The sequence below is a fragment of the Emydura macquarii genome, unplaced genomic scaffold, assembly GCF_026122565.2.
Source record: "Emydura macquarii macquarii isolate MOO-44397 ecotype Brisbane River unplaced genomic scaffold, CSIRO-AGI_Emac_v2 contig_2768, whole genome shotgun sequence".
NCBI classification, from domain to species: Eukaryota; Metazoa; Chordata; order Testudines; family Chelidae; genus Emydura; species Emydura macquarii.
In genome coordinates this window covers 38,924,832-38,939,140 of record NW_027132905.1, presented here as the reverse complement: position 1 = coordinate 38,939,140, position 14,309 = coordinate 38,924,832, and the positions used below count along the sequence as shown (strand labels likewise).

Genomic DNA, 14,309 nt, shown 5'->3' with positions numbered 1-14,309 from the left:
GAGCGACACAAACCAAGCCTGTATCCATACAGCTTTCAGTGGTGTACTGAGGGAGGGCCATGCCCCTGGGCGCCGGCCCGCAGGGGGGCACTGGCAGGGCCCTTGGAGGAGGAGCTGCCTCCCGCTGTTGCAGGTGGCCAGGGCCCTGCCACCGCCCCGAGTGTAGAATCTGAGACCATTCCAGCCCTAGGTCCCAAAGTCTGATAGGTCCTGGTTATTGCCACTACACTGGGCCTTGATGGGAGGTTGTGGTTAAAATGAACTAAGAAAAGGCCTGATAGAACAACAAAAGTTCGTGCGTCCAGAGGTTTGGTGGGCTCTGGCCAATCTTCAGGAAAGCTGCTTTCAAAACCGAGATCCCTTCCCTGGTGGTGACGGCTCTGGGAGTGAGCAGCGCACCCAGCGCTGCGAGGGTCTAATCCTGCTGTGCTTTGTATCTCTAGTGACGAGAGCTATGCCGTTATGGACTATGGCAAGCTGGATCAGATAACGGTGGAGAAAATTGAAAGCCCCGACACTCCCTCATCTCCCCCGGGGAAACCAGGGTTAAGTGGTGCAGCCCGTGGCCCATCCAGCAGCCACTTGTTTCGAGTGATCATGAAGAGGAACAGCGAAGGGAAGCAGGAGAAGATTGTGCTGTCAGCGGAGTCTTTGTGAGTCTCTCTCTAGGGGCTTCCTTCCTAAAAATACAGATTGGGTGTGAATTTTTTCCCTGGATTGTGAGTGTTTTGTTTATTTGTTTAAACAAATGCTGTCTCCCCATTAATTTTTTCAAGATGAGGGGAGGACCTGGTTAAAAATATGTAACAGGTTAGTGTACGTTACACAAGTGACTTATTTTATAGCACATGAATAAATACCTTAGAAATGCCACCAAAACCTCTCCTTTCCCCAGCACAAAAAGAAGTGGCCCTAACTCTTCCCTATTTGTCTTCTGCAAATTGCCTAGCTCTGCAGAGAATGCAGCAGCATCTCCAACTTTGCTTGTGCTTTTTTTTTTTTAATAGAAACTCCAGACTCTCAGCTGCCTCCCCCTTTTTGCTTTCTCTTTATTCTTATCTGCCTATCCTTCCCTTTGCCCTTTGGCCATAAGTAACTTCCATTTGCTACGGTTAAATCCTGTTCTCTCTCTCTGTGGAGGCTTGTCTTTCTCTTTGCATTTTCATTTCCTGCTGTTCTTAGACTCCACATTCCATCTGTATTTTTCAGCCATCTCCACCATTTTATTATCCAGGGTTTTCATTAATGTGGACAAAAGGACAAAGTCCTATAGATACTCAGCAAACTTTTATACTGTTTCTGCATTAAAGCTGCATCTCTGTTCCCTCTAGTTTTCAACCTCCAGAAAAGAAAGTCCAGACACACTTCAGATAGATTAAATTATTTATTTAAAGTTGCATCTTTCTGATGTTTGATTATTTTTGGAGAGGGTTGGGGGGTAACTAGAATTTACCATGTGCAGGAGACAAGTGTCTGTATCTTATCTATAACCTGCCAGAACACTCTGGTTATAATTTAATGTATTTCCACCCTTGTTACCTGCATATAACAGGGTCTTTAACTCTCCTCTTGACAGGAGTGATCGGGCTCGCTGGATCACTGCTCTGATGCACAGAGAAAACAAAATGGATGACACTGCAAATAAAGGAGGTAAAACTTTATTGAAAACCAGCCTTGAATCATTTAGGTGTTTTTAAAAAAAAAAAAAAAGTTAACATGTCTGTAGCTTGCACACTGATGTCTGTTAATTATTGTACAACTCTGAATGGTTAGGCACTGTAAAGATCTCCTTTCAAAGGTCAAAGTCCCTGGTTGGAAAGTTTGTGACTCCCTTGTGCTGCTGACATGCATGTATTAAATATGAAAGTGTCTAATTAATTCTCCTGTTGGGAGAACCATTCTAATCTATCACACATTCTCCTACTACCAGCACTTTCCGCCCCAGTTAACTCTTAAGTCGATCCCTTTAAGATTCTCTCACTGGCTTGTGATCTCATTATAAAGGTGGGGTGGGATGCTAAATAAGGGAAACAAAATTGTTATATTTGGAGGAGGAATGCTTTTTTGAATGGAAGTAGAGAAAAAGAGACTGTTGCTCCCTCTACTGGCTTTGCTGCAGTAGCTGCTAACTCACATGGTCCTGCACCTCCAGAATCAGTTCATTTCTGGGAATAAACCAGGAAGTGAACAAAAATGCCATGTTAATTCCAAGCTCTGCAGAAATGAGGGAAATGGGGGATATGTGCCAAATGAAAAGCTCAAAGCTGATTTCTCCAGCTTCTGCTTAGCCCCACCGGCTGTGTGCATTGTCTCTGGAGCACGAAACTCAGACGGTGGCAACTGATTTATTTGATTCTTATGAATCTAGCATTGCCAGCCTCAAGTGCTGAAAAGTTATGTCAGGGCTCCAAACAAATCATGAGACTGTCTTAAAAACCATGGGATTTTATGAAATAATAAATACTGGTTTGGTTTGGTTTTTTTTCACTTCCTGGTTTCTGCATTTTTAGTATTAACTCAGATCCTGTTCTCAAGCTTTTCTCCACAACCACAACGGCTAATCACTTTTTAAATGAAAACTGAGACTCTATTCTAATCACTTGACTCCAGGAACTGGAGCTTTAAGATACCCTCAGATATTGCGACACTTATGATAAAATAGTGAGAACTGGCAGCATGTGAATCACCTTCACAAAGACCCATAACCTTGGTAACAAACTCTCCACCAACTCAAAATGAAGAGAAGTCCTGTCCAAAGCTTTGCCAATAAGAGCAAAGAGTAGAACTAGAGCCACTGGAAATGGGTATGCTTTTGTTCAACTGATTTGGTTTGTGCCATCTCCTGCCCACTTTGTTGCTTTGCTTTGAGGTTTGGTCAAATGACCCTAAACCCAAACTCTTCAAGTTCTGCCTGGTTTGGGGTCAGAACCATCAAGTTCCACAGGGCTCCCACTCAGACGCATAGTTCTGCCTACTTCTGCTGCAAGGGTCACAACTATTATCTATAGTGCAGTGGCACCTTGGGAGAGGCTACATCCGCACCATGAGCTAGTAGTACAATTTCCTTTGCTCGCATCCACCAGCTCTCCTTGAGCTCACAGGAGTATAAATAGCAATGTCGGAGTAGCAGAGACACAGCGCCTTGAGCCATGCTGACTATTTACTCTCCTGAAACCAGTGGGTTTGTAGTCAGGGCAGCTCAGCCGTGCCTTTCCTGACACACTAGCTGCAGTGCTAGTTATCCTCCCCCTACCTAGCTGAGAATACATGTACATGAGCATGGGAATCAGCCCCCCAGCTCGTAGTGTAAACTTAGCCTTAGAGGATGCTGGCCCTGAGCGCTTGCAGCTACACACAGACGAGACCCGATGGAACAGTTCCAGGAACAGTACAAGGAGGTTGTGAAGTGGAGACAGGACTGGGGAGCCCCCAGGGAGGGGTACAGGAGGAATGAGAGCAGAGATGTGGGTGCGGTGAGCAGCACCCTGAAGTTGGTGCCTGAGCGCTTAGCTTGAGTGGTTGTGGGGCCATCACTGAAACTAAATCTGTTCTGGACTTGCCCACCTGCCATGGGCCATAACACCAGTCGCTCTGGTGGCACCTGCATCTCTGCGCCATTTTACAGCTCTCCTTGCATGAGCAAAGGCTGTCTGTCTTTCACCTTGTGCCTCGCATCACTTAGGAGCCTGCGGTGATGCAGCAGGGCCAGTCCTGTCTGTGACCAGCCATCTCCCTTCTCCCAGTGGCTGCAGGGTAGTGGTAGCTCTTCAAGCGTTTGGCTGTAGGGCCCAGCTGGGCCATAGCTTCATCCAGCATTTTATCCAGTCGCACTGAGCTTTGCTTTTCATTCCATCTCCACATTCTCTCCCCCGACTAGAGCTGAGCCAGGTGGAGATAATCAGGGCCTACTTGGCTAAACAGACGGATGAGATTTCCCTGCAGCAGGCGGATGTTGTCTTGGTCCTCGGTGAAGAGGATGGTAAGTCATTTGGGCGACGCTGAGATAATGAGCAGAGGAGGAAAAGTGGTCTGGAAGCTAGAGCAGGGGACTTGGAGCCAGGACTCCTGAGTCCTGTTCTGGGCTCTGGGAAGGGAGTGTGATTTAGGGGGAGAATTTCGACGACACAAAGGGGGGAGCCAGCTTCCCATTGACATGCAGTGGGAGTTGGGAGCCTAACTGCTCTCTTGTGCTCTGAAAAGGTGCTCCCTACTTTTTGGAGCTGGTTTCGCTGGGCTCTGGTCCTGATGCTGCCATAACACCATGTGACCTTGGAGAGGTCCTTTCCCTGCCCCACGTCAGTACCATGGGGAGAATGGCTCCACCTCATGGAGGTGGTGTTGGAAGTGCTTTGAAGTCTGGGGATGGCAGGTGCGGCCGAGTTATACAGTGAATGTGCTAGGACTATAAAGGAGTTGTCTGGAGCAGCAGCCAGGCATCCACCTCAATCTGTAGCAAGCTGCGTAATTTGCAGTCAAGACTAGAGGTGGTCAGAAACTTTTCGATGAAACTGTTTCATTTTGGGTTGGATGGTCCCTTGTGGGAAAACTGGGCAGCCTCCTTGAGGGTCCAGAACTCCAGGACAGCCCCACCGTGTGGACTCTCCCAAGGCTGGGAACCCCAGGGTGTCTGCATTGGAGCTAGGAGCCTAAGTCAAGCCAGGGCTGCTTCTTCCAGGCCCTGGGCAGTTCAGGACTGGCTGGTGCCCTGGATCAGGGGGGTTGGATTAGGCTGTGTGTTCATCCTCTAGGTGTTCTCTTTTCCCATTGGACTGAGAGCTTCACTTCTTCTCTTTAGGCTGGTGCTTAGGCGAAAGACTGCGGGATGGTGAGAGAGGCTGGTTTCCCCAGTCGTGCGCTCAGCAAATCACCAACCGCAACGCTGTGGAGAGCAACGTCCGCCGCATGGAGCGGCTGCGGATGGAGACGGATGTGTAGGTCCCAGACCACAGGAGATGTTCATTCTCTGGAGTGATCCAGTTTTAAGGCCACGAACTGCAGCCTTGAAGCTGGCTGAGCCCATAGACTGTGGAGGAAAGGGAAATCTGTGGTTCAGACCCATCAATGCCCTTGGTGTCTTTCCCATGCAGCTGATCTTCAGAGCAAACTCTATTTCCCTTCCCGTCAGGAAAACACTCACTTGGGGAACTAACTTGACTCGCCCCTGAGCGCTCTGTGCAGAGAGAGGAACTGCGTAACCTCTGTGCATGTACTCTGGATGTGTCGTCTTCTCTCTGAAGACTTCAGCAATCCTAGAGGCTACTTCACATTCTCTGATCTTTCCATGGCCTTCACACACAGCTGGGCAGTTTTCTAATGATAACTGGAATTTGCTGCAAGGAATTTAAAGCCATGGCTCATTGCTTTGAAATCAAATCAAGAGACTTCCCCGAAATATTCAAACCCCACAGCTGTGGAGTTAGAGCTTTTGTTAGATGTTTGAGTTTGTCTGTCACTGTCTATGATTCACCTTTACTCTCTCTGGGCCATCGCCTGCCGCTTTCAGCCATGGGACGAGCACATGTAGGAGACGCACATCCTAAGTGAACATGCAGCAATTTAGTTACAGGGCGTCTTCGCAGCAGCCGCGTTGTGGGGAACATTGCCAGGTGTGGTTTTTATAAATGGACATCTATAAAAAAGATCTTTTACCTTCGTAATGACTTGAATAGTCTGTCCTCCTTTTCAGCAGATGATTAGCAGCTGTTTCCGGCTCTACATTGCACCTGGCTCTGCCCTGCTAAAAGGCTGGAGTGTTGTTAGGAGGCTTGGGGAATGCTCAGGGCTGGTGGGGCGGCGGTCTGTCAATGAAGCATTACAGGAAATGACCTGAGCCACGGAGAGTCTGAGCTTCATCCAAACCAGGGTAGGCTGCTTACGTGATTCTGCGCCCGTGCAGAGGGGGTGAATGGGGGTGGGCCGTGAGTGCTCGCCAGCCTTCTGAACATGAACCATAAACTTAGGAGAAACTGCACAGCGCAACATGTGCTCCGTGCACAAGAGGTTTGTGTTTTGTTCTGCAGGGTGTCTGTACGTTCTAAAACGCCAGCTGAGTCTCAGACAGTGGGGAGGTGTTCACTGAAACAGCACTGAGCCCTTCACGTTCCTGGAGTCAAGGAGGAGACTGTGCAAATGCCAGCTACGAACTCTCTACTAAGTAGCTGGTGCAATGCTTTCCTGCAGAAGCTACCTATTGTCATGAGGATTTGCAGCCGGCATGTGCCTTGGGCTGGATGTTACTGTGGAGGAGGGAATGTATTCTCTGTGTTTCCAGGAGGCTTCAAGGCCGTTGCAGTCAGGGTGCAGCGTGGAGTCCCCTCCCAGGTTAGAACAAAGTGCCAGGAAGCCAGCTTTGTGCTGGATGAGCAAGGTCACTGCAGTTAGGTTCGGAGGGGTTGGGGCCTTTGGTGAGGATTATTTTTATCCTTTGCAATCTTTCTGGCTCCTTCCCTGTCATCCTGAGCCCATCAGCTCCCTGAGGAAATGTTAAGGAAGGGGTAAGGAGAGAGCCAATGAGTGAGGAAAAACTGGGACTAGCAAGTGGCCTGGGTACAGGGCAAAGAGCTCAAGTGGGGATTCCCTCTGGTTGGTGCTGCTGCTCCAGCAAATCTCAGTGGTAGCTTGTAGCTGCTCCACTTCCCTTCCAAGATATGAATTTGGCTGTGATGCCACCCATGTTTCTCATGCTGTGAGCCAAGCCCACCGCAGAGCTATCGATAGCTGAGAACAGAGGCAGCCTTCCAAATCCACCTGCTGCCTCTGTGACCGGGAGCAGGCTCACTACTGAGTATGGCTAACTTGAGTTTGTTTTCCCTCCCAACTCCCACAGAAGTGTGTCATGGAAATATCAATCAAGCCAGCAATGTGGCTGATCCAAACTCCCTGGAGGTTGTGAATAGTTTGGAGTCGCTGGAACATTGTACCATGTAATCTCTGTATCTTATCACCATGTTTTAATAATGCTCAGTGAACAGTTTTTACGACACTGGTTACCGTGTGTGGTCTAGGAGCCTGGATTCCAGGAAAACCCTGGCCAGGTTTAGACAGGTGCCAAGGATGCTTGAATTCCACTTTGAACGCTGCTCTGTGCCTCTCCTCCAGTGCTCCAGGCAGATGGTTTTGAAGCTGGGGAAAGCACTAGAGATTCGCTGGGCTGAGAACCACTGGCCAGCCAGTATTTCTCCAGGAAGCACAGGGAGGCAATTGGCAGAACAGAGTCCGTGACGGAGGTGGGAACTGCGGCTGATACAATGCTGAAACCTTGGCCTGAGGGCTGGTGCTTGGGGGGACATTGCAGCTTTAAAAGGTTTTAACCTCCACAACCCTGGAACTGGAATTCTTCAGGCTCTGAGTCTCATATTTGCCTAATGGCACCTGGAAACACTATTGCCACCAAGGATTAGGAGGTATCATTTATACACCCTGCACTATGTCCGTGCCGAGGTTTCTCTCCTCTTTGTCCCGTTCCCTCTCCCATATCATCTCACAGCTTGTTTCGAATTTTTACTTGTATGTGTTAAAAGCAGTGTCCGGACAATGACATGACACCATAGCCTTAAAAGAGCCGTCCCCAATCACCGGGTGAGCATCGCCGGCATGCACTAAGTGACGACTACTGGCCACAGCGGAGTTGGACGTCATCCCCCCGCTCTTTTTTTAAACGAAGTTTATCTCTTAGCAGCAGGGCCTTTTACATTCTGCAGTGAATGTATAAAAGTCTCTGCCATGATGTGAGGGACGTATTTCCAGACAAAACATTTTTAAAGTGTCTCTATTCTGTATTAGAATGAGGATTTCTCAGGACAGTCAGACTTTCTAGACTCCTCTTTTCTTCCCCTTCATTCCCCCAAAGAATAAGCAATGAGCCACTTAATTTTTTGAGACTAAACATATGGCAGTCTGATTAGCCGTTGGTGTGATCGCTGGGAGCTTTGGAGGACTGTTTTCCAGTGCTAAGGGTGCTCCGGAAGCACAGTTTGTGGTTCTAAGCTGGTATGGGAATGAGACTGCAAACAAACTGCTCCCTGGGATGTATGCAGTCTGGGATGAGTGAAATCTCTTGCTTTGTTTTTTAATGTGGCTTCTTTTTACACACACAGCGAAGGGGGGGAAATAAGGGCTGGGATGCAGGACTGCTGATCCAGAGGTCCCAGAGGGTGAGACACAAACACCCCTCTTTAGAGGTCTGGGTGACAGGTGTGGGTTGACCAAGAAGGAACTTGTAAGTGACCTCCCGCCCCAGGAAAGGCTTTGAGAGTTGGGAGTTCTTAGGAACAAATGCTTTGTAGCCAGTTCCTGTGACAGAGCTGGCCCCTGGCTACGCAGAGAGCATTGAGCCTCCTCCTGGGCATGGTTCATACTCAGCAATGCAGCTGGACGGGCTCCTGGAGCTCCCCCTGCTCTGCTATTTCAAGCTGGTTTGTTGAGTGAAGCTGTGAAGCTTTTAAGTGAAGGAATTTTGGAATCCTACACACCAAATCCTCCCCTGTGCTTTGGTTTTAAGAATTAAGGTTTTCTAGCTTCCCCTCCCCGCTTCCCAGTTCTCTCTTCTCCCCAGATGTTGGTTTTTCTTGCTTTAACAGGAAAATGTGTTTGAAATTACTCTGGCCTCCATGCTGGGGAGATAGGTGCATGCAAGGACTGCTGCAGACAGGGCCGTGTTTCATGCCCTGGATGGCTTTGTGAGCCTCTTCTAATACTCCATGCCATTATAAATGCGGCCTGCTGCTTGGATTTGCTGACTGGGCATAAATGACCTGAATGCCAAACTCTCAAACGGCTGCCATGTATGTGTGGGTGCGGGGGGGAGATTGTGTCTGTTGTCTGCTTTGTCCGTTAAATGCGCTAAGTAGCTGGAGGCCCCAATCTGTAATTCCAACACCTTGAGCCTGTAATTATTACTTACCCCGATGACATGCACACTGCTGTATATCATGTAGCGAATATTTAAGCCAATAAACTTCCTGATTTGCTATGAGCGGCAAGGGGGTTTGCTGGTTCTGTGTCATTGAATCTACTCAGCAGGAAGTCTGGCTAATATTCTCAGGTAAATTATCTAGAGGGGTTGGTAGAACATGACCCATTCAAAGGAATATGTAATGCAGTCATTCACGCAAGCTAGATTGGTAGCCTGCATGCACCCTTCAGAAATGTCAAAGGCAAAGGGGGACGCTCTAGGGGTTGGTGGTTATTCTCCCAGGTAGTGCATTCAACATGGATTAAATTGAAATGTGTGTTTCAAAACCTGTGCGGAGCGGTTACGAGTCCCACCTTTTTGACTTTTTCTGTGAGGCTTTTGCTTTTCAGTGGGGGCAGCCGTTGCCTGGCTGTGGCGGAGGTCTGGTCTGAGGCACGCAGGGCTGGCAGGAGCGGCTGACTTCCTGTGGCGGAGCTGTGAGGTAAGTTAGTAGGGCTAACGAACCTGCTGTCACATTAACTTAAGAAAACATTACAACATGGTCGCGGGGTCAGGGTCACCTCAGCTCTTTGTTCAAGTACAGGCTGGTAGTGACAGGCACTTACCTAGCATATGGGGGCTGTATGGGAAGCAGACTGCCAGGTGTCCACATCCCAAACACCACGCTCAGCATTGGCGCCTCCCTGCCACGTCAGCCAAGAGACTGAAGTAAGTCTGGCCTAGCCCCATCTGGTTCCTCCGTGTTAGCAGGGACACCTGCACTGCTGCCACCTGTTCAGTGGGTCCTTCCCTGTCCAGGTCTGTCATTCCCACTTCCTTCAGGAGTGTGCAGCACCCTTAAAGAAGGTGGGGGAAATGCAAGAGTTAGTGTCTTCCCTGTCGCTGAGCCTGCCATGTTCCATTCTTTGTCGCTCACATCACTTTGTTCAACTCCTCCTTCAGCTCTTCTAGTGGCCCCATCAGCACCTCTCAGTGGGCTTCAGTGATGGTGCATAACTGTTCTCTGTTACAGGCAGACTGTCTCTTTGACTGTCTGAAGGATCAGTTTCCCAGAACGAAAGCTGCTAGTGTTTTCTGTTTTGTTCATGCAGTCAAAAGGCCTCCCTGCTCAGGAGAGTTCTGCTCAGATGGGGCCAAGATTCCTTCTTCAATATCCATGAAGACTTGTTTGCAGCACTAAGGGTGGGGGAGAAGGGGTGGGTTGTGTGGGTCAGAGTCGTAAGTCTCTGGAACAGACCAACTCAAGAACTCATCTGACCTACTCTCTGTTTTTCTTGCAGGCAGAAATTAGAGACTGACAACAAGAACATTGGGGAGAATGTGCCTATGGTTAAAATGCAGGAGTGGGATGTAGGAGATATGGATTTTATTTGTGGCTGTGCTGCAGATTCCTGCATGACAAAGTTTTCTGTGCCTCTGTTTTTTCTTTTGCAAAGTGGGGATGAGCCCTGTGTCATAGGGAGTTGTGAACTGCTTTGAGATCTTCGGATAGATGGCACTATAGAACTGTCCTTCATGCTAAACTGTCCTTCAAGTAATATAGTCACTAGGTGGCAGCCTAAGCTTCCGAAACATAAACGCTTAGTGTGACCTTGTATGCTGGATTGCGATTGCAGATGGGAGTTTGAATAAGGCTCAGCTCACTGCGCTGCTTGTCGTATTATCCTAGTATCTAGGGGCCATTGCCCCATTGTGCTAGGTGCTGTAAGAACAGATGGCCTTCTCACAGCAATTACATGCTAGTCCTGATGTTGACTCTTTAAGGCCCTGGGTTTGTATTTAGCAACAGCCAAGCACTTGACTCCAGTATCTCCGCCAGAGAGGTGACAAACCAAAGGTCTGCATTAATCTTATTTAGACATTCTCATGAACAAGGCGCACACCCTGGGCATGGACAGTACGGATCCCTAGCTCTCCTCTGGTTGCAGCCGCAAAAGGGAAGGCTGCTCTTTTAATTCATAGCATGCTGCATGTGATCTGTGCTGCTGCTGGCAAATGTAGCTTTTACCTGCTCAAACAGCCTGAACTCTGCCGCCTTCTTTTTGAGGGGCCAAGTGGGTGGTGAGAATTCCATAATGTAGGGCTGATGGGGACCTTGAGAAGTCATGAAGGGTAGGCCCATGTGCTAAGAGGTGTTTGTCTAGCCTGTTCTTAAAAACCTCCAGCGAGAAGGATTCCACACCCTTCCTGGGAAGCCTGTTCCAGAGCTTAGCTGCCCTGAGAGTTAGAAAAGTTTCCCCAAATCTCCCTTGCTGCAGATTAAGCCCATGGCTTCTTGTCCTACCTTCAGCAGTCATGGTGAACAGTTGACCACACTCCTCTTTATAACCGCTTCATCAGCCCCCTCCCCTCCAATCTAACCATGCCCAGTTTTTTTAACCTGTCCCATAGGTCAGGTTTTCTAAACTTTTGATCACTGTTGTTGCTGTTGTCTGGACTCTGTCCAGTTTGTCCACATCTTTTCTAAAATGTGATGCCCGGATCTGGACATAGTCCTGCATCATCAGTGCTAGATGTAGAAGGGGACAATTACCTCCCATGTTTTACATAAAACACTTCTGTTAATACATCCCAGAATATTAGCCTTTCTCACAACTGCATCACACTGCTGACTTACTCAATTTGTGGGCCATTACAACCCCCAAATCCTTTTCCGCAACCAATCATTCCCTGGGCCATTGTGTAGTTGTGAAGTGTCCTACTTTGCCCTTTTCTTTATTGAAATTCATCTTATTGATTTCAGATCAGTCCTCCGATTTGTCAAGGTCATTCTGACTTCTAATCCTGTCCTCCATAGCGCTAGCAACCCCTCCCAGCTTGGTGTCACCTGCAAATTTTATAAGCATACTCTCCACTCCACGGAAAATAGTGCAGGACCCCACCAGATATGTACTCCCAGTTTGACACCAAGCCTTTGATAGCTACTCTGAGTACAGTCTTTCAACCAGTTGCACACCTACTTTATCATCATAAGTTCCCGCACCATTGTAAATCTAAATACACTGCTTCCTTTGATACCTATAAGCATAGTGCATAGCACACGAGAGACATGCCTGTTATGCTTCTGTGACGCACGGCTGGACGGCATCATTGCCTTAGCTAAGCAGTGAGAGAGAGGGAAGAGAAACAATGGAGCTGAATCTGTCATAAACAGCCAGTGACTCCCAGTTTTATGTTGAACTCCTATGTATGTTGTAAATTTCTAGGTGAATCACACTTCAGTTTCCCCAGCTGTAGAATGAGAGTAGTAGTGACCCATCTTTGTCAAGTGCTGCGAGATCAACAGCTAAAAGGTTCAAATTGTACGTCAGTTATAAAGGGTCAGATCGTTTGTAAAACTACATCACAGCAGCTCCTTGCTAGACAGTGCTGGCTTCTGTCTTTGGCAAGTAATGAGCACAAGATGCTAAAATAGTATTTTGTTGATTCCACTTGAAATTCAAAACTTAGCAGGCACGAACTGTAGTGTTCTGGCACATGATGTATGTTAAAGTTTCAAGAACCAAACAAAGTGTTAGCTGCCCTCCAGGTCCACACCAGAGCAATCCTAACTCAGCACACTGTGCTAAATGGAAGTCCAGAAGCACATGTTTTACTTCTTGCTAATTTTGACATTGGACACCAGCTTTAGCTTTCTCACTGTGGTGGAAGGCTCCAGCTTAGTCTCCATAGAGACAGGAAAGCTTTGCTGATTAAGAAATCAGATATTAAGTTCCTCATTTCCAGTCTAATACATTTGTCCATTATGTGTGGCGTGACGCCTCTTTTTAACAGCGAAATGCCTCCCGGAGTGGATTAGCTAATGGGGGTAGTGAGGTACTGCAGCCAATGAAGAGGGGCCTTGGCTTCTCACTTTTCTCTTAGTTGCAAAAAGTTAGTGTGCGCCTGATTCTGCTTTTCCAGAGACCCAGCCTTGAGGTGCACTTCAGTCCTCTGCAGCCTTGTCCAGAGCTCTAAGCTTATCTGTGTACTGTGCCAGATGCTAGCTGATTATCCTCAACACTCCATAAATTGCTGCCTGCTTTTTAAATGTTTCAAAACCCTTTTTGAAATAGAATAATGTAAGGGCCAGCTGGGGGGTCAGACTCATGGTCCATCTTGCCCCGTCTTCATGCAAGGGTCAGTAATATGCTTCTAAGGAAGAGATCCAGTCATCCAGTCCCAGCTTCTACTAGGTGGATGTTTCAGAACACATAGCGCGTGGGGTTGTGTTCCTGACCAAGTAGCCATTGATGGACTTACTTAGTGCAAAGGCCACAAGTATAAGTGGGTTCAAAAAAAAAATATGTGCAGGGAGGCTGTCTGAGTGCCACAGTTGACTGAGCATTGTGTGAAGAAGTCCTGCCTTCATGTATCCCCTGAACAGCACCACCTATCACACGGTAGCCATCACCCTCCTGTGCCCCCCTCCCCCCCACAAACCTCACTGGCCCTGGCTGTGCCTCGCTCCGGGGACCATCTGCCCCGGGTCTGAGCCCCCTCCCCCCCAGCTATGCCCCCAGTTCCAGCCTCTTGCTCCAGGACCCCCCACCCAAAAAAGACTCACCAGGAGCTGCCTCTCCTCCCCTCACTCCGGCCCCTTGCACCAACCTCTCTCTTCACCCCACAATGTGCACCCCCTGCCCCTCACTCTGTGGACTGACTCCCCCCAGTGTGCATGGCCCAGACCTGACCTCCCCCACCCCATCCAGTCCCCTTGCTCCAGGACCTACCCTCCCCCCCCCCCCCATTGTGCCCCTGTTTGTCAAACCATCCCCTCCCCTGATTTCTGCACCACAGCCCCTCCGTCAGGGACCACCCTGCTGTGCTATGTGCCCCCCTTACTCTGGGGACAGTGCGTTGCTGGTCCAGGCTTCCCCCACTGTGCCCCAATTTCTCTACCCCAGCACCTCACTTTAGGACTCTCCCTGCCCCACCCTCTCACTTAGAATGCCCTGGTTCCCCCTGCCCCCTCTGTGCCTGACTGGGGGCAGGGTCCTCCTAGGCCAGCTCTGCAGGCAGTAGGTAAGTCCCAGGGGAGCAAACCACCAGTGGAAAGCAAGTGATCAAGGGAGGGGGAGAGGTGTGAGTGGAGGGTGGGGCCTTGAAGGGGTAGGACAGGGATGTTCAGTTTTCAGCAATTAGAAAGTTGGCAACCCTGTGGGATAGGTGAGGGAATTGGGTGAACTTGCGTTGGTGAAAGACAAAGCCTTTAAGCTACACCGAGCAGGTCTTCTTCCGGGCTAGGAAAGGTACCTGGGAAAAGAAGAGCTCTGAGTAGGCTCACACGCCTCTCTCAACACTAGGCATTGGGCCAACAAAAGATATTCCCTTCCCTACCTGGCACCAACCCCATGACAGTCTTTTCATGTAAGTAATAGGAAATTTGTCCTGGCAGCAGTGTAGTTTCGAGTGG

At 48.8% G+C, this 14,309-nt stretch overlaps 1 protein-coding gene across 1 annotated transcript in view; it reads left to right on the top strand.

Annotated features, from left to right (window-relative positions):
• The window catches only part of ARHGEF16 (Rho guanine nucleotide exchange factor 16), a 30,403-nt gene extending 21,429 nt beyond the window's left edge, over nt 1–8,974 (top strand). The window contains exons 11-14 of the mRNA XM_067567114.1: nt 444–653; nt 1,577–1,650; nt 3,878–3,979; nt 4,796–8,974. Of these exons, the coding sequence (XP_067423215.1) occupies nt 444–653; nt 1,577–1,650; nt 3,878–3,979; nt 4,796–4,935 (526 nt within the window). The 3' untranslated portion in view covers nt 4,936–8,974. The remainder of the gene's footprint in view (nt 1–443; nt 654–1,576; nt 1,651–3,877; nt 3,980–4,795) is intronic.
• Nucleotides 8,975–14,309: the final 5,335 nt, after the last annotated feature.